We start from the raw sequence: 20,373 nt of genomic DNA on the forward strand, positions 1-20,373 counted from the left end.
GACTCAACTGTGCATGGTTAAAGGGAAGAGTTTGGTGTGTTTGCTCTTGGCAGCCATCATGGTACCCTCACTGCCTTATGAATGCAGAGTAAGAGAGGAGTATGTGTGAGAGACATTACCACCCCTACATCCCTACCACGCCAGCCACTCCTTCACCGTTTGAGGGGTTTAGGTTCATGTTATAACTCACGGCCTACACTAAATCTAGAAATATTGATTTGCTAGTTTCGATTCCTATTATTGTACACAAACTTCACTTTGATTTCATTCCTTTTACTTTTTTGTCAAACTAGACACTAGTGATTATTTCAAGAAGAGACTAGAAAATAGAACAATCTTGATTTTGCTAGATAATGATCATTTTCGATTTAGCTAATTTGGTTCTTCATAAAATCTTGTCTGAAATTATGAGTCTGGCTTTTGCCTAGCTCCATAAACAACAAGAAACTTGTTGTATAAAAGTGGAACTGAAGAGATGCCCATTCTTAACTCAAGCAGCTTGTCAGACGCATCAAAATGCAGAAAACAAGGATTGAATAAGTATATACTTTCTTGTCTTAACCCACCTTGTACGGTTATATTAGTCAGGTTTGCAATTGATTCACCGACTAGACGATTGAGGTAATTGTGTTGCGGTTAGCAGGTGTTATCTGAGAGCAGGCTTGCGTCGTGACTGCCAAAGCTCGTATTTCGAGTAGGCGGTTGAGAGAAGTTGGTTGAGGTGGTTGGTCAGTTGGTGACTCAGAGGTGAGAACTCGCACATCACACGCTCCTAAAACATTATTATATGCATTTCTTCATTGCAGACAATTAATAAATCAACCCAATTTACCATGAACATTTAATAAAAAACAGAGAGTTCCCTTCAAATATTTAGCTATCATCAGTGGAGGTTCAATTATCCTTGACACCTCCTCTGACACTAATGAATATAATAAATAGATGTTATGAACTCCGTACAAAATTACTTCTGACTTGGGAGGGACATGCGCAGCAGAGAAGGCATACAGAGGTAGGGATACAACGACGGTGATGTTTCCGTTCTGAACCGGCCAGCATTCTCTCAATTTCTAGTGAGTATTCAAACGCTCATGTTAAACTTACGGAGTTTCCTCTCTGAAAGCCTTCAGTCGACTGATTCTAATAGACAAATTGGCAACTGCGCTTCTACCTATGACTCTATCCATCACAGTAATTGGCTGATCTCCCTCCATTTCTCTGCACCTCAAAGTCAAAAGTAATTTTGCATGGAGTATAATCTTTTATTGAAAGCTGCAATATACAAAGGCTATTGCCATCCTATTGCACATAAACTTGGTGCCATGTGGTGGAACTGGTTGTCTGTAAGGGGTGATGTAGAGGCCAACTATTATTATCAACACTTCAATACCAGTAAACTTCCTACTGAATGAAGGAAATGATTAGGGCTGGGAAAGCTTTCGGTGGTCTAGTTTCTTAGGCGGGCCACTAACGTTAGGACCTGCATGTGTGTATGATACATTATGTCATGATACATTGTTGTGACATCACAGCGAAAAGCTTCGCTAAAAAAGGTATAAATAGGTTGCTTGTTTCTTCTTCGCTGCTGTATTTGAGGTTAAATAATTTTTCTATCATTACAATTTGTAATTTCCCAGTGGTTTATTTATTGTTATTGGTTGCTATTTTATTATGTTAGAAGCCTCTCGCTGATGACAAAACATGCATGATTAATATGTGTGTATACAAACATGTACGTACATGCATGTCCTACCGTTAGTGGCCAGCCTAAAACTTTTGACTCATCATTGTCATAATAATTACTACAAACCTAATCCCTAATCTTCGTGCTTCAAGGAAATATGAATATCCCAAATAAGTAGAAAAAAATAATTGAAAATTCTATTAATGTAGTAAATGATAGGATATGATATACCTCAAATGGTTTGAGACGGGCAGAATGGAATCTATGGAGAGCCTCATGCATTCGAACGACTTTTTCTTGTAGCTCATTTGTAGTAGGAGGAAAACAAGCCCAGAAGTGCCTCAACAATTCACAGCCGCTCATGTACAGATGATGCAAATCTTTCTCAAGAGAAGGTGGAACCAATTCTGTAAATAAAAATTAAAAGTGATCTAGAGATGATTTTCAACAGGAAATGGGTACCTAAGGAGAATTGATTAATTTATTTTTAACCAGGAAAAATTTTACATATGTTCTACTTCAAAGTATTCGTATATAATACTTACGTTTGTATGTATTTTTGAATATTGACACTATTCCCATGTATCTGTACAGGTTAGTGAATAAAGATGTTTTCAATATCTAGATGATGATATGCCTACTAAAAATATTATATTATGTATTTATACTTCAAGTTTCAAACTTTGTAATTATCATCAAGGATAAATAAATTTGAATTTGAATTAAATTCAATAATTCAAATATAATACAAAAGCAAGTTAGAGCTTAGGTCGAATAGTTGGATGTAGAGAATAACACAGGAATTCTCAGAAATTAATTCGCCAATATTATATTGCAAGCGCTTGATGGTTGTGCCTTTTGATCTTAAGCCTACATGCAGATGGTATAAATAGCTATTTTTAACTGATTTTCTTTGATCCAAGCCGCCAGTTGTACACTTGCCAGTGAAATGTACATTGCTTGCAGCAGATTGGCGATTATAACCAACAGTAATTAAAAATCAATATCCCAATCTCGCGGAAAAAATAATGATTCTCAAAATTTCAATAGTTTTTCAAGGATATGAAACAAATTAAGTTGGAAGTTTTTACTCACGTGCTAATGATTCTTCATGAAATCCTTTCATGAGTGCTCCACCGGGAGTTAGTTCACCAAGAGCTGATACAGCGCTCTGGGGATTAACCGAGACAACCTACAATAATCCAAATCAATTTAGTGCCGTTGTCTAATAGTAGTGAGTGAACTGGAATTTATGCAAATATTAGTTGAAAATATAAAATATTTTTTCGATTATTTACGAAAACACAATCAATAATAAAACAAGACAAGTGACATCGTCGCACTGTGAACAAAATATGAGCAGTTGGCTTCACATTTCAAAAAATTACTAACATAACTGGATAATTAATCAAGTATCTTTCTATCTTAACTCATAACTAACTCAAATTAGCTTGGTTAACTCAAGGAACTAAGGAATAACTGAGAATTGAAGAGAGTCAATAGCTGTGTACTTTACATACCACCACAAACACATGCCTTATGCCCAACTCAAAAAGATTCAATGTAACGCAGACTTTTGTTACTTTCTCCTAGGTAAACATATTATGGTCCAATGCAAACAGAAAAGACGTGACGCTATATATAGGACGTGGACAATATATAGGAGTAGCGTGGAAGTGACAAAAGTCTGTGCCACGTCCGTTCTGTGAGAATTGTGCCTTACGCTCTTCATCAGATGATATGCTTATTATAGAGTGTTTCAGAAGCGTAAGGCGTTCAAGTCTGTAGGTAGCTTTGGATTCGTTCCAATTGATATACTGAGGAACCAATATAATTGTAATTTGTGAATTACTGATATTACTGTATCATTAATGAGAAAAGAAATATATTTTATACTTACATGACTTCTATTAGCTTGATTCAAGTTCCAACTGGATACACATTGTCTTAGCCTATCACAAGACTTCGAAACGTTTTCTACATTTGAACTTGATTCACTGGTTCCAGCTAAAGGTCCATGAAGGTAACGTTCAACCTGTTGAATACAATGTTCTATATTTTTTCTAATAGAAAGTAAGAAACATTCATACATTACATTCAATAATAAAAATGAAACAAATCTTTCAAATCGACCAAAAAATGTTTTTAAACCACTTTTAACAGATTCAGTATCTGAAAAATGTAACTTGAAGTTCACATTTTAGACTTTGACTACACTTCTAAGAAAAATCCTAAGTTCCTAAGAAAAATTTATAATGGATACCTGAAACAAACAATTTAGTACCTATTTTCAAATTTTACTGATTCCAATTTCATAGGGTTTTTATTGTGTAACTTCCTAATACCAAATTTTGCTGGCATAAAGATTCAGAAGGATAAAAGGCAAATATTAGAAGTAAATGAAAGTAAGTCATATTCAGGTCAAACAAAAATAATAAAAAGGGGAAATAGCTCACAACTAAAAACTAAATTTACTTGAAGATCACTTCTTACCTTGGTTAAATTTAAAGTCTTCACGTTATTGGAATTAAGTATATCACAGTCTCCATCAAGATCGTTATACCTCACTTTTTCTTGAATACGCATCTGAAAGATTAAAAATTAATACATATTAATGAAATTTATTTTGACTATTCTGCCTAAACATTGTTTACAATATTATTATTGTAAAGGATATCAAAATAAATAACATTATAGTGAATCAGTTATGTCGATTATTATTAAAACAATCAAGATCAAGACAATAACTGCAAAGATTTTGACTTTCAGTTCATGGATTCTTAAGGCCGTTTCCGAGCTTGGGATTTAGCCAAGTTTTTTAGACTTTAATTGGCTTTAAACTCTGGAGTCAGAAAATTGGCTTTCCGAGTCACAGCGTTAACGTAGTCGAGGACTCAAATAGACCCTGGGGTTTAGAGATCACATTGGACCCTGGAGTTTATAATTTCGCTTTCTGAGTGAAGGGCTTATGCGTCCAGAACTTGAATTAGATTCTCGTTTCTTTCCGAGTCAAGGATTTATAAGAAATCGTCAAGTCCAGAACTTAAAACAGCGTGATGGATGATGATTTTAAACCCTCGACTGAGGTAGGTTTTAAAATTAAGTTCTGGCCTTAAACTGAGCAAAAACATCTCAGTTATTGTTTTTGATTAGATGAATAGCCGAATAAATGTCTTGAAATACGTAAATTATTTGGATTAGTAAATCTAAATTCATAATTTATAGTTTGCTAGTCTTTTAAAATAAAGTTCTATCAGAATTATGCAAAAAAACTAACCTTATTTTACGACTGTGACATAACCTAAAAATTCTCAAGAATAATAATACAAGGATTGCCTTGGGATTTTATATTCCAATGTGAATGCTATTTAATCAATGTTATATTCAGCATATTAATAATAAAAATATAACAATAATACATCATTATTCCAGTTTTTTTTAACAATTACGTTTTCCAACTTAATAGCCTACTAAAATGTTTATTCCAAAATCACTATTGGGATCAATGATCAATAAAGCATAGCGTAGAATGAAATGTTTCAAAAGTTTAGGTTTTCCTTTGAATAGGCCTACAAAGTAATTGAAACGTATTTTGACGAAATAATTGTTACAAAATAGTTTGGAGAGCATGTTTATTTGAATTAGCCCGCTTCAATCAGCTGTTCTGCTATAGGCTATAGTGCCAACAACAAAAAATTATTGAGAATTTCTCTCTTGAATTTTGCAAGTCCTGGACTCAAATAAGTCGAGAACTTGATAGACCCCGAAGATAAACCCGTGTCTCAGAAAGTCGATTTAGAACCGAGAGCTTATTTTAATCGGGGACTTAATTTATAACTTATAGATGCCGAGCTCGGAAACCGGCCCTTAATTGTATTCTGAAATGAAGAGTAAGGGCCGGCCGGCCAAGCCACAAAAAGCGTCTTTTCAGGCGTTTTCGGACGAGTTGGCAGGGCACGAAACTCTTTGATTGGCTGATTGGATTGGCGTTCGGGAATCAGGTAATAATCAGTCAATCAGAGAGCTTCCTGCACTACCGACTCGTCTGAAAAAGGCTAAAAACGCTTCGTATAGTTTGGTCCTGATAGTACTGTGAACTTTTCTCACAATCTCCCATCTTCCAAATCCCTTTATATTCAATTAATATTATCATTCCATTATTAATAATAGAGCTCTAGTCTAGAACTTCTTAATAGAAACCAACCTCTTTTTATCTATAATATAATAAAGGAAGGAACTGACTTAGGCCTATACAAGTACGGGATAGGAAATTCACGAATGACGCATCATCACGTCTCAACCACTGGACTTGAAATTGAAATTTGAAACTTAAAATTTCGCATATAGATTCTTAATTTACCAAGGATGGTTATAGACCTATTTTAAATTCGTCAAGATTTCAGTAGGCCAAGTTTTCAGTTTGTCACGTGTTTAATTAGACCCTAATGATGCGGAGCACGGGGGGTTACCTGCTAATATAAAATGAAATTCATTAAAAACAAATAGACATCTATTGATTTGCGTTGTTTACCTTCTTTGCGCTTCTTTGCGCGTCATAGTCTTCACCACTGGTGCCCGGTAAAATATCACCATTTACATGGGGCTGAGTGGTGCATTTGTTTTCGTTGTTGTTTATTGTGGTATGCGTGGTTTCACCTTGTGTCTTATTACTATCACTGGACTGTTGGAAAGCTTTCAGCACCATTATTGAATGTTGATTGAATCTGCAATATGAAATTTTCAACAGCATTAATATAAACTCGAGGAAGCACATAAATTATTACAAAAAAATAACACTGAATAAACACACAATACGGAAAAATGGAGTATGAAATTCTAAGAATAAAAATGAAATGATTTAATAACGGGTTATTCATAAAGGACTTTACAACTTTGAGAATTTAAATACAGTACTACAAATCTTATTAAACAAGGTACAGAGCTGGTTTTTGTGTTGTTTTAAAGGAAAACACTCCAAGTTTTTTTACATTAAACTAAAGATGTTCTAAAGATGTGACTTCCGTTGGTTATACTGCAGACATCCCATCGATAGTCGATTTCTACCCAGACTCGCACTAGCATTTCAGGTGTAACTTGCTCAACAGCAGCGCAAATCCTTGCTCTAAGTTCAGGTAGAGAGGCTGGCAGAGGAGGTACGTACACCATATCTTTTATGAAACCCCACAAGAAAAATCCAGCTATGTTAGGTCTGGGGAACGAGGGGGCCATGCAATTGGCGCTTTACGGCCAATCCACTGATTTGGAAAGCGGTCATTAAGAAAATCCCAGACGTCAGTCAGATAGTGTGGTGGTGCGCCATCTAGCATAAAGAAAACTATTTGTTCTCAGTCATCCTCATCGATCTGAGGTATCAAAAAATTTTGCAACATATCTAAGGTACACGTTGATGGTTCTCTCTTGGAAAAAGGGGCCGCTTCTCACTTTTCTCTTAGTGTAGAAACACACAGAAATGCGTAGCGTAGCGTAAAGGCGGCAACATTCAAATTCAGATTCAATCCAATTCACAATATTATTTACAAATTATAAGCAAGAAGATAACAAGATCACACAGCTCAACAAGATGAAAATAATTAACAATTATTATTGAGTAGGCTCTATCTAATAATTATTAATTAGTGAACAATAACTTTTGACAAAAACTTGGAATATATAACTATCTATTATCAGGACTAATCCATGAATTGGATTAATGAATAAAATACTTGCAGAGATTTCAATATTCTGGGTCTGCAAGCAATAATGAATACCTATAAATTTATTAATCCATGGAAAGATGGAAAATAGAAATAAAAGGAAGATCAATTATTATACAAAAATAAAATAAATGAGTAGGTAGGCTACATTAGAAATTTCATAGATCAGACTTCTCTTTTAATAGTTTTAAATATTATATAAGTAGATGTTACTATAAGTTTAGTATTTTTTAATATTTTAAATGGTAGAATTTGATATTTTATTCAGATTTTCAATGTTCTCATTTATTTCAAATTACCCTTGTAAAAGAAATAATGTTAAGCTCTTTCCATGATTTCCAATAACTCTATATGTCTACATTTTTTCAACTGTAGCGTGTTAGAAAAATTCTATGCTGGGAAAGTTATACCTTATACTAAAAGGAAGATTATACCTCATAATATTAGTGCTACCTCAAGTTATGGGTGATTATTCATAATATAATCTAATATAATTATTATTATCATTTTATTATTCATAATATAATATACTACAATGATTATAACTATTGTAACTCAATAAGTTATAAGTTAGAATTATACCTGACTATAATAGAAGTTATTTTATCAGTATTATTCAGTGTTATTATTTATCAGTATTTTAAAAAATGAATATTTCTTATTTCATAAAAAATTATACTCATTTACAATATATTTGATTACCACACAGTGTTTAAATGCTCCCGTCAGTCAGTTATTGTGATCATCGTAATATTTGAGGTTATACGCTCGAATACGCTCCGAGAAAAACAAACTAGTTTGTTCCTCCTGTATACGCTACTCTACGCTACGCTCCAATACGCTATCCAGTGTGTACAACCACCAATCAATGCATGATTTTGTATCAAAACATACGCTACTCTACGCTGCACTACGCTACGCTGTCTGTGTGTTTCTACACTTACTGAACGCACAAAAAACGTTCACTTTAGGGCTATATATCACGGGCTATTATATCACGTACATGTTGCAATGTTTCATGCGGATTTTCACTGCCCCAAATCCTAGTTATGTGTGTTAACTTTGCAACTTAAATGAAAAGTTGACTCGCCAGAAAAGATTACCTATGTTATCCAAGAAGTGTTCATCATCATCCACTTGATTCAATATATCCACACAGAAGTTCCTACGGGCAATGTTATCAGTGTCTTTAATTGCATGTAAAAGCGAATATCGGTATGGTTTCAAATGCAAACGTTTTCTCAATATTCGTCAAACTGTCGATTGTGGGAATTGAAGCTCTCGAGATGCAGGCCGGGTCGATTTTGGAGGGCTCTTGACAAAACTTTGTCTCACTTGCTCAACGACTTTGTCATATGTGCTTGGACGACCTGAGGATTTTGTATGTTTTACTGGACACCCTGTTTCTAAAAAACATTTTGTCACTCATAAATTGTAGGCCTACTAGGAGGATCTTTAGTGTACTTGGTACGAAAATTACGCTGAACTGTTGTAAACTTCGATTCTTTAAACCAAAACAAACAGCTAGCACGCTCGGCCCAGTGAAAGCAGCCATCTTTGATGTAACTGCCACTAGCGCTTATGCGGCGTGACCAGGCACTAGCGGATACCGCGAGTCAAAACTTTGAGTGTTTTCCTTTAAAACAACACCAAAACCAGCTGTGTACCTTGTTTAATAAGATTTATATGAATTTTCAAAGTTGTGAAGTCCTTTTTCAATCACCCGGTATAATAAGTATCAGTATCAGTTCGAACGTCGAACGTAAAGGTTGATAATTTCGGAGCTCTGTTATCGTGTTGTGTTTCGTGTCTGCCATTGTGACTGTGATGGATTTTTTCTTTTTCTCTTTCTGAGACTGTGAATTTTTGTTTGTGCTGAAAATATGCTGGTATTTTTGCTTGTTGAAATGCAATGTTGAAGTGCTTCTGTTGTAATACTCCCGTTGATTTGGCCGAGCTTATAAAGTGTTCAATCTGCCGAAACGCTTTTCATTTTAAATGTGTAGGAATCTCCGAAGCTAACTTTAAAAAACTGTCTAAAGCTAACTTGGCCAAGTGGAAGTGTTCATCGTGTAAAGTTAATAAACTATCTCCTGTTACTCAAAAGCAAAACAAAATGGAACTAAATCCTGAATGCAAGAAAGAAATATTGAATGAAATAAAAGGTATAATCTCTACGGAACTTGCGTTTTTTAGGGATGAATTGAAGAAGACGAACGAAAATGTACTCGAATTGCGTAAATCAGTGGAGTTGTTCTCAGCTAAAATTGATGACTACAAGTTGATAATAGATGATTTTAAGACTGAACAATTTGTTATAAAAAAGGAAAATGAAAAACTGTCCAAGAAGGTTCACGAGATGGAATTACAAGTCATCGAGCTGCAGCAATACAGCAGGATTAACAACCTCGAAATTCACGGAATACCGCAAACGCCAAACGAAGATGTTTATGCTATAATCGAAGATATTTCAAAAACTCTCAAATTGAAAAATGATGCATTGAAGATCGATATTGCTCATAGACTCCCAACTACGAATAAACATGCTATTCCACCGATACTAATAAAATTCAATAATAGAATTGCGAAGAACAACTTGTTTTCTCAATATAAAAAAATACAGAGTGAGCTGAAAAAATTGGAACCACCGGGACAGTTAAGAACCACATCAATAAATAGAAATCTACAAGACGGGCCAGTATACATAAACGAAAATTTGTCTACTTACTACCGAGGTCTGCTGAAAGGTGCTAAACTATTTGCGAAGGAAACCGGCTATAAATTTGTGTGGGTCATGAATGGTAAAATATATGTTAGAAAGCACGAAGACTCAAGACCCATCCGACTGGCAAACCACGCTGATCTAGATCGTCTCAGGTGTGATGACCCAATTTCTTCTCAAATGCGCTCCAACAGTGGTGGAGAATAAAGATACGGCTTCCCTGATTTTTACTTTATTGAACTCTGAACTGTAATGATAGCAATAGAGGAAATCTACAATTACTTAATAAGGAGTTAAAATTAACAAATGTAATTGACAACTACTGTGAATACTTACCGTCCCCAGGAAATAGACATAAATTTTTCAATATATTTCACATGAATATTAGGAGTATTGGCAAGAACTTTGATGAACTAATTTTATTTTTGAGTGATCTACGTTTTGAATTCGACATAATTGTTCTGACAGAGACCTGGTCTTGTGAAGGTATTCCATACGAACATAAGATCAATGGATATAAAACAATAAATAAATTCTCAAAGTTGAATAAATGTGATGGTATTTGTGTGTTTGTTAGAGACTGTTTTGACTTTGTAATCCATTCAGTAGATATTGATGAAGCTAACTCGCTGAGCTTGGTTGTTGAGATAGATAGTGGTATCAGGTTACTGATAATTGCAGTTTATCGCTCACCTAGCGGTAATCTAACTGCATTTTTGGATAGCCTTGAAAATAATCTTCAACAGCTAGGTGATAGAAACAGCTGTATTTTTATGGGAGATTTAAACATTGACTTGAATACTAGTAATACAGTGACCGATGAATACATACACACTTTAAATAAATATGGCTTCGAGTCTTTTATCAATTGTAACACGCGAGTAACGGAGACCACACACTCATGCATTGATCATATTTTTCTCAAGAATAGTATTAAAATAAATGAACATTCTATCGGTAATGTTTTCAAAACATCAATCACAGACCATTTCTCGACTGCTCTACACATGCACATGAAAGATAATAATAATAATAATAATAATAATAATAATAATAATAATAATATTAAAAGCTTAAAAAAGAGTATTCACGTAATTGATTATGATATTCTCTTAAAAAGACTTGAAGTAGAAGACTGGGGATTCTTGTATTCAGATAACGTCATCGATGTTGACCTATTGACGGAATTATTCGTTGAGAGAATTCAATGTCTAATAGAAGGAGCAACTAAAACCAGAAATGTTACACACAGGAACCGAGCATTAAAACCATGGATCACATCCGGTCTCATTAAATCAATTAATGTTAGGGATAGAATGAAATCGCAAACTATAAAGGAGCCGTATAATATAACACTAAAAAACAGATTCAGGGAATACAGAAACAGATTAAAAGAATTAATAAATATCACCAAAACAAACTATTATAGAAATAAACTAGATGAATACAAGAATGACAGTAAGAATTTGTGGAAAGTTATGAAAGAGATCATAGGAAATGACTCTAGTGAAATAAGCGATGTTAAAATAGAGCCTGACAAACTAAATAAGTTTTTTTCAGAAGTTGGTAAAGAATATGCATGTAAGATTCCAACTGTGTCCACAAATCTTAATGAATTATACAAAGCCCCTTTACAGTCAATATGTCAATCTCTATTCCTCAGACCTGTCACAGTGGAGGAAATAAGAAATATTATTAAAACATTGAAGAATTCAGCAAGTCCTGGGATGGACCAAATCCATAATGTTTTAATAAAAAGAATATCCTGTTGGATCGAAACCCCTTTATGCTATATTATAAACAAATGCTTTCAAACTGGTAAATTTCCAAAATGTTTCAAGATAGCCAGAGTCAAGCCTCTATTTAAATCCGGTAACCACAAACTTCCTGAAAACTATAGACCCATAAGTTTGATTAGCAACCTGGCTAAAATAATGGAGAAAACTATAAAGATTAGACTAATGGATTTTATTGATAAGCATGATATAATTGATAAAGATCAATACGGGTTCCAAAGCAATAAAAATACTGAGGATGCCTGGCCAATTTTGCAAATGAAGTATCTGATAGTATGTCCTCTGATAAAAATAAGTGCCTTGCCATATTCATTGACCTTGCTAAGGCCTTTGATACTATTCCCCATAATAACTTACTCAATAAATTAAAAAGCTACGGGATTAGAGGTCTCTCATTTGAATTAATCAAAAGTTACCTAAATGATCGATCACAACTGATTTCTGAGAATGACCATTATACATCAGATATTGTAGAGCTGAATGATTTCGGATTGCCGCAAGGTACCGTCTTATCACCGATTCTATTCCTACTCTATATGAACGATATATTCAAAGTAAAAATTGAAGATTCAAGAATAATTTCCTTTGCTGATGACACAGCCTTAATAGTTAAAGATAAGTCATGGACCCAAACGTCTTTAAAAGCAGAAAAAGTTATGTCAAATATTAAAAAGTGGCTTGATCTGAATACATTGAGTATGAATACTACTAAGACTAAATATGTTGCTTTTTCTCCCACTGTGATTGGACAACCACCAGAGGAAATTGTACTTAAAATACACACGAATTGTGAATCGGAGACGTGGGGAGAATGTGCTTGCCCGAAACTAAAACAGGAAAAAGTGGTCAAGTATTTGGGGATTATGGTAGACTGTCATCTCAAATGGGACATGCATATAGCATTCATTTGTAAAAGGCTAAAATTTATATCTTATATATTTTACAAAATCCGTAAATTATTAAATATACAGGAGTTAAAACTAATTTATCATGGATACGTTCAGTCAATTCTGCAATATGCGTTAGGAGTATGGGGGGGAACTTATGATTACATAATAAATAGGATTTTTGTCATTCAAAAAATGATAATAAAGACTATTCTGAATAGACCAAGAATTCATCCAAGCAGGGACACATTTGATGAATTCAAGGTAATGACCATACGCCAACTATATATTAAAAAAATTCTCTACTACATAAGAAAAAATAAAGATAAATTTACAATAAGGAATAATCTAGCCACATATAATTTCAGGTTAAATTTTCATAATTTATTCAACATAAATCACACTAACCTAACAATATTACGTCGACAATTAAATTATTTAAGCACAAAATTAATTAATTTAATCCCAAATGGTATGCAATTTTTAACTGAGGATAGACATGGGGCACAGATAAATAAATGGATAATTGAGACATTTTTCTTTACTCTCGATAATATTTTATAATATACATTTTTTTTCAACCTTATTTTTTGTTTACTTACGTGATTCTAAAATTTTGCCATATTTATTTTTATTTATAATAATAGAATAATATTTGATATAATAATATTGAACTGATGCTCACGCCCAGCGGACAGGATTTTCCTTGCTGGGTTGTTGCCTTAATGAATAGATTTTGATTTAAATATATTTAATTTATAATTTTTGTTTTGATTGTAAGCTATGTTTTATTTTTATTTCTATGAATTTCTTGAATAATTTTTTGTAAATTGTATTGATGGCAAATAAAAAGAATTGAAAAAATTGAAAAAAAAAAAATAAACGTGAAAAGTTTGAACAATATACCACCCAAAAGACAATCGCTTAGTTGGAGCTAGAGCTAGTAACTTTCATGTAAACCACTAAACCGTTCATGGTTTCTACCCCTCTTATCATATTTTGTACTAAAAATTACTCCATTGCCCATATGCACTTTACAAACATCAATTGATGCTGGAAGCACTAGCAAAAGATGAGTTCAAAATACACTTCAACTGTATGATTTACTAAAATAAAAAGTTGTTCGACCATGCTTGTTGTAAAACAATAGCTAACTAATTATAATAAAAAACATCTATTAGATGTAGAATAAAAAGTTCAACTGCCTTCCAGCTAAGAGCGAAACGATAAGCAGAACCCTGAGTATTAAAGATTCAGCATCTGACATTTTAATTTTTCTACGTAATTGCAGTTAATTATAACAAGTGCATATAAATCACATTATTTCTGTAAAATAGATCCTTAGTTCAAAATATTAGTAGAGTTTAAAGAAAATGACAACGAACTGTGAACATACCTTTTTATCATACTTTGGTGTACAATATTCTGTGTGCTAGTAGGCTTTTCAGTAGTTGATCCGTATCCCTCGCCTAATGTTTTGTCTTCAAAAGCCGTTAGATCTAACAATGGATCTTGAACGCCAGCTGACATGTCCTTTTTCATTTCTGGAAACAAAGATTTTGAAAATAATAGCTCCTGGGAGCTTATAGAGATTATCATAACTAGCAGGAACCCGTGCTCCGCAAGCACCTATTTTAAATCTTGACAGACTGAAAACTTGACGTAATAAAATTTTGAAGAATTGAAAATAGGTCTATAACCATCCTCGGTTATTTAAGAATCTATATGCAAAATATAAGTTTATCAGTCCAGTAGTTCAGACGTGATGATGCGTCAAACATAATTTTCCTATCCCGTACGCGTATAAGCCAGTTCTTTACTTTATTATAGATAATATAGTTAACGACTGCAAGAGATAGGAAGCTGTGGAACAGAATAGTAGTAAAACTATGATAGCGCTAGAGGTGCCTAAAATACAATAGTAGATAGCTTACATGAACTTTTTGAGTTATTTGAAAAAAAAATGTTAAAACAGAACTGAAAGTTGTCAACCTCATCATTTTACCTCTACTTCAAGAGGCTTTTGTTTGAGCTGAATGTAAATAGTGTTATTGATAAATAGTCAACGCTGAAAAAGACAGGCTCCATCACCTGGAATACTATAAATTCTATGAAGGACCAGTAAGCCATTAATTTTGAGTAGCTCAATAAGTGAACTGTAGTTCAATCACTTTCATTATGTTAAAATTAATAGGTATGAAATTAATTAGCTACAGAATAAAAAACCCTTGGATTGCAGTGTCCCCGACTACAACAATATGAATAACCATTTGGATCAAATATAAGGAATTAATCAACTCGTATCTTTTATTCACAACATATTAACAAAAAATAGGCCTACAATATAGGTTTTAATGATTGAACTCACGGCTAGTACTCAAGTTTATCTTTTTTTGGATGGCCGTGCTAAAAATAAATGTAGGTATATGTTTGACATTTGTTTTGTAATATTGTCTATTAAGAAAGATTATAATGTGATTTTTTATGGCAATAAAGTTTGAATTTGAAAAAAGAATTATCAACTAACTCCTAACTAAAGAAAATCTCTGTGCTCTGTTCTAATCTGAATAATCTATAAATTATTTATAGATGCGTACAAATTTTCGAACACGCAATTCACTTTTAATCAGCTGATGGTAAGCTTTTTACTTTCCTTGCCCTATTACCATAGGTAAGGAAAGTATTGCTTTCCGAAAAAAATTAAGGTACTCCAATTTCTAAATTTCTATACGATTCAAGGTCCCCTGAGTCCAAAAAACTGGTTTTTGGGTATTGGTCTGTATATATATATATATATATATATATATATATATATATATATATATATGTGTGTGTGTGTGTGTGTGTGTGTGTGTGTGTGTGTGTGTGTGTGTGTGTGTATGAGTGTATGTGCGTCTGTGTACACGATATCTCATCTCCCAATTAACTGAATGACTTGAAATTTGGAACTTAAGGTCCTTTCACTATAAGGATCCGACACGAACAATTTCGATCAAATGCAATTCAAGATGGCGAAAATGTTGTCGAAAACATGGTTTTTCGTGATTTTCTCGGAAACGGCTCCAACGATTTTGATCAAATTCATACCTAAAATAGTCATCGATAAGCTCTATCAACTGCCACAAGTCCCATATCTGTAAAAATTTCAGGAGCTCCGCCCCATCAATGCAGATAGATTCCCAATTATCAGGCTTCAGATACAATTGAAACAAGAAAAATCAAGTGGAGTAGATTGAGCATGAAAATCTCTACAATTAATGTTCAGTAACATTTTCACCTAAAATTGAAAATAAGCTTTAAATTCGAGAAAATGTGATTATTCAATTGCAAATTATTGTTGATTCTATTAAATCATTCACTATGAAGTGATAGCAGACCTCATGTGTGTCTCCAGCGCTATTGCCCTGTCACCAGCTGACTCAAATCTTTGAATAGTAGACTTGAGATGCGCGGGAACACTAGCGTCTGGTGATAAATTTTCATAACGGCAAGGAAAGTTGTGTGAGTGCGCCACACCAGATTTTTATACCTGTATCTTACCGTTTCTGTGCAAATACAGAAATATAATCAGCTGATGAAAAGTGAAATCAGTAAGCACCTTATGAGACTCCATTATGAAGCTTTCCAATGATTACAACATAATTATCTTGGAATACCACGTGTTAATTATCTCAGTTTCATATAGCGTTCACCTTACATGTTTATAAGCTTACTCAATGGGATCCTTTTTTCATTCTTTGAAACCCATAGAGGCAAAATAAATTAAAACCCTTTCTTAGTGCGCGTTTAGCATGTTTGAAGAATATTTGTGCAACATTTTATGTCTGTAGGTCACGTAGTTTGGACTGTAGTGTGATTTTACAAGATTTTTCGTGTGATTACAATTTTTCGAAAAATGTCCTCTCCTGGACCCCCCTGTGCTCATAGTCGGAATTTTTCTGCATAGATGTTTTTTCTTAGCTGAACAAAAAAAGTTCCTCATGACTTTGCTGTGCAATAAGCGGTTAAAAGTACAACATTTTTGGGGGGCCCCAGCTCCCTCAGGGGGGCAAATTTTTGAAAATCCTTTCCTAGTGGATGTCTTGAGACTACCATAAAGAAGTGTGCCAAATTTAGAGTTTTTAGGCTCAGTAGTTTGGGCTGTGGTGTGATTTCAGTCTGTCGGGACTTAGTCTTTTATAGATATAGATAATAAGCAACCATTATCAATGCTTATAAAAAAATAGCAAGCGTTGACAAATAAAAGCCATCACAGGAGGCGATTCAACACATAAAATCCTTTTATAAGTGGAATAAGCGACTTTAAGTAAATTTGCACTTTCCACATTATTTATGAAGAAATAATTGATAAAACTTAATCAACAATATAGTTTTTGATGGAGACGATTTACTCGAATACAATCAAGCTTTCAAACAAAACTTTGTACCAATTTTGAATTCAGTACTAATAACCTTCAGTACTTAATGGTAGTCACAAAGCTACAGTCATGGACTGGAGAGTTTATGTCTATTTGTCTGGTGCGGAGGCGGGCGGAAGTCGAAAGAAGCCAACTGCGCATGCCTGAATGCTGTTTTCGTAATAAGCAAATTACGACTGACCGGTGTCGAATGATACTGGTCGAAGCATCGGAAGCCAATGTTTTGTTAAGTGTATCAAATTGTTGGTAAGAACTAATATGATTTATTCAAGAAAAAATGAAACTGAGTGAAGAAAATGTATTATAGTTTAATACACTTTGCATCTTGAGTAGTGCGGCTTGCAAGGCAATTTGACTCAAATAGCTGGCTCGTTGTGACTAATGTTCTTGCTATGCAAAGCAGCGTAATGATGCAGTGGAAGAGTAAATCGACCCACAGATCAACTCTCATTCCACTAATGAAATGTATCTAATAATTGAGAAATTGACATGAAAAATCTATTCCCTTACTGATATAACAATTTTAAATAGAAGTATCAATCCCGGTTCAAATATCTCATAAACACTAATAATAATTAACAGGAAGCAATAATTATTAAGTTTCCTTTTTTTAATTTCAAAAATAGATAGTATCCTAAAAACTTACCTTGATCATCCAATTTCGCACACTCTGTGAATAAATCTTTGGTTCCAGTATGAATTCTATCTCTATGAAAATAGTGAGACTGAAAGAACTTGGTCCAGAATTCGGATTCAGTCATTTTGGTAGGAACATATTCCAAATGCTTTTTACGCACAGCCGGATAGGTTTTGAATATGCATTCAATTATATCTGCAGTCAGATTGTATTTCAGTCCGTTACATCCATCAGTCTGAGGCTTGATATCAGCCTACAAAAAAAATGTAACAAGATTATCAACAGAAAAACAAGAATCAAGCGAATAAATTATTAATAAATATTATTTAAATTTAAAGAACATATTATTAAAGGCAGAATCCTGTTCTAAACACAGTGTTAACTTATCGTCTAATGCACAGGTTCTTAAACTGTGTGGTGCGACCCCCAGGGGAGGAGTTGACATGTAATTATAAGATAACTGCTTGGTAACAGGCAACTGTACCATTTTAGAAAGATACTACAGTCCAAATCAAAATGTAGATATCACTATATTTTAATCTACATTGAATCTCACATTAATTCAAACTAGTTAGTAAATAGCACTTTGTATTTCTTAAATGACCTTTTGTCATTTAGAATCTGTTTCTTTAATAAATTATGCTTTTCAGTTTTAATTTGCGTGATTATAAAGATAAATATTCTGATATTCTTGAATATCAAATAGTCTCTCAGGGAAAATTATCAATTTATGAGCAGTCATGGTACATTAGTACAAGGATCAAAATCAAATAATTATCATGAGAATGACAAGCAAATACACAATAATAATAAAGATAGCTATAATTATAAATATATAATATGAATATATAATATAAATATATAATTTTAATTACAATAATATAAATAAAAATTATAAATACACAATAATATAAAGTGGGTGGCTCGTTGGAGTGCGTGATACGCGCCGGTCTAACAATCAAGAGAACCAGAGTTCGAATATCGACCGGGGCAGAGTTTTTGACCACAGCACAATCACATAGATACGACCACCCCGTCTTTCGGAGGAGACGATAAGCCGTCGGTCCCGATTACCTAAAAAGTGGTCGTGATCTGCTCTCATTATCATCCCTCTCAAGGGCTTATGTGGGCATCACCCTCAGTATTATCAAACAGTAACGAAGTAGCAAGGTAACTCAATATTTCAACCCACAAAACAGAATAATCGGGAAAAAATCAACAAACAAACTATTAGGTTAAACTTACGAGGAATGCTGATGAAACACCAATTTGTTGCTTTTGGTTGTGCTGTTTTTGAGTGTAGTTGACAGCATGCTGACTCCAAAACTCTTCCGGCGATATAACTTGAGTTATTACCAAGTCTTTGTACAATTGGAGAAGCGCGGGGTTTTCCGACAGCAATCTGAACAATAGACGTCACAATAATTAAACCAATAAGCCCACTATATAGGTTATCAATACAAATTTAATAATAAACTTGACTGCACCCTAACTAAGTTGGAGCAAAATATTTGTTTTAGTTGTATTATTTATATTAGTTGTATTTATACAACTCAAAATATTATTCACCTTTTATTAGTGTAACTATCAATAATCCTCGATACTGATATCAAAAGGTATAGAGGATAGAAAAAGATATATGCAGATTCTATAAATTAATATTCTTGTTTGAGGAAGTATTATAACTCATGTTTACAAAATTAATACTGAATTGCATTTTACTGTATAGACTGGATCATTGTAAGGTCTAAATGGTCATTGCGCCCACTTCAGTTCTTCAAATTTAATAAATGGACATTTTATAGTACGTTATATTAGTTTCCTAAATTACCAATACACTTCTCTGCTTTTCTGAGCTCAAAACATGATTACGAAAAGACTTGAAGAAATAAAAAACTTGCCTATTTTTTTCTTCCAGCTCTTTATTGACTTTACGTTTGAATTTTGGTAACAACTGGAATAGAAGGTCTTTGACTTGGTCACGTTCTTTCAAGGCGGTTTGAGGGCCGGCACGATTCACAAACTGAAACGTAGAAGTGGTATTGTCATGAAGTACCACTTGTAGCTGAATCTTTGCTTTACCTTCAGGTGATATTTTTTGCACTGCAAGCAGAAAACATACGTTTGACATACAAGGCAAAGACTGGAATACTTACAATCAGATGAGATTATAAATGTAGAAAATGAAAGGGAAAAGAGAATAAAGTACAATTGTAGAGAAACATACATTATGGCAAAGTTGACCTAGCTTGTAAACATTTATCAAACAGTTTTATCGTTATTCAAATTAACAGTTTTCATCACTTCAGTAACTTAGATCGACATTCCATGTAGATGAAAATCGAGATAGCCTTAGATAGTAAGCTGCGTACAGACTTACACGCCACGCATCTCATGAACGTTTCTCAAACAACAAAATCTGTACGGTGCTCGCAAACAGAGCGCAGTCAGAGCTTTTTTGTCACCTCATCAGCTGGATTCCCTCTGGATCGTTGAAATAATTAATTATGACGAG

The 20,373-nt window shown here is 33.7% G+C and overlaps 1 protein-coding gene across 3 annotated transcripts in view; it reads right to left on the reverse strand.

Annotated features, from left to right (window-relative positions):
* LOC111044187 (general transcription factor IIH subunit 1) overlaps positions 1–20,373 on the reverse strand; it is a 69,302-nt gene that overhangs the window by 45,154 nt on the left and 3,775 nt on the right. For 2 of the 3 annotated variants that reach the window (XM_039424302.1, XM_039424304.1), the window contains exons 3-12: positions 19,760–19,961; positions 19,104–19,260; positions 17,868–18,111; positions 14,200–14,347; positions 6,216–6,408; positions 4,178–4,270; positions 3,585–3,719; positions 2,780–2,876; positions 1,916–2,091; positions 567–772 (exon numbers count right to left, since the gene is read on the reverse strand). In XM_039424302.1, the coding sequence (XP_039280236.1) occupies positions 647–772; positions 1,916–2,091; positions 2,780–2,876; positions 3,585–3,719; positions 4,178–4,270; positions 6,216–6,408; positions 14,200–14,347; positions 17,868–18,111; positions 19,104–19,260; positions 19,760–19,961 (1,571 nt within the window). In that variant the 3' untranslated portion in view covers positions 567–646. Of the gene's footprint in view, positions 1–71; positions 773–1,915; positions 2,092–2,779; positions 2,877–3,584; positions 3,720–4,177; positions 4,271–6,215; positions 6,409–14,199; positions 14,348–17,867; positions 18,112–19,103; positions 19,261–19,759; positions 19,962–20,373 lie in introns of all 3 variants that reach the window. The other variant, XM_039424303.1, reaches the window with a different exon arrangement.

The sequence above is a fragment of the Nilaparvata lugens genome, chromosome 3 (assembly GCF_014356525.2).
Source record: "Nilaparvata lugens isolate BPH chromosome 3, ASM1435652v1, whole genome shotgun sequence".
Lineage (NCBI taxonomy): Eukaryota > Metazoa > Arthropoda > Insecta > Hemiptera > Delphacidae > Nilaparvata > Nilaparvata lugens.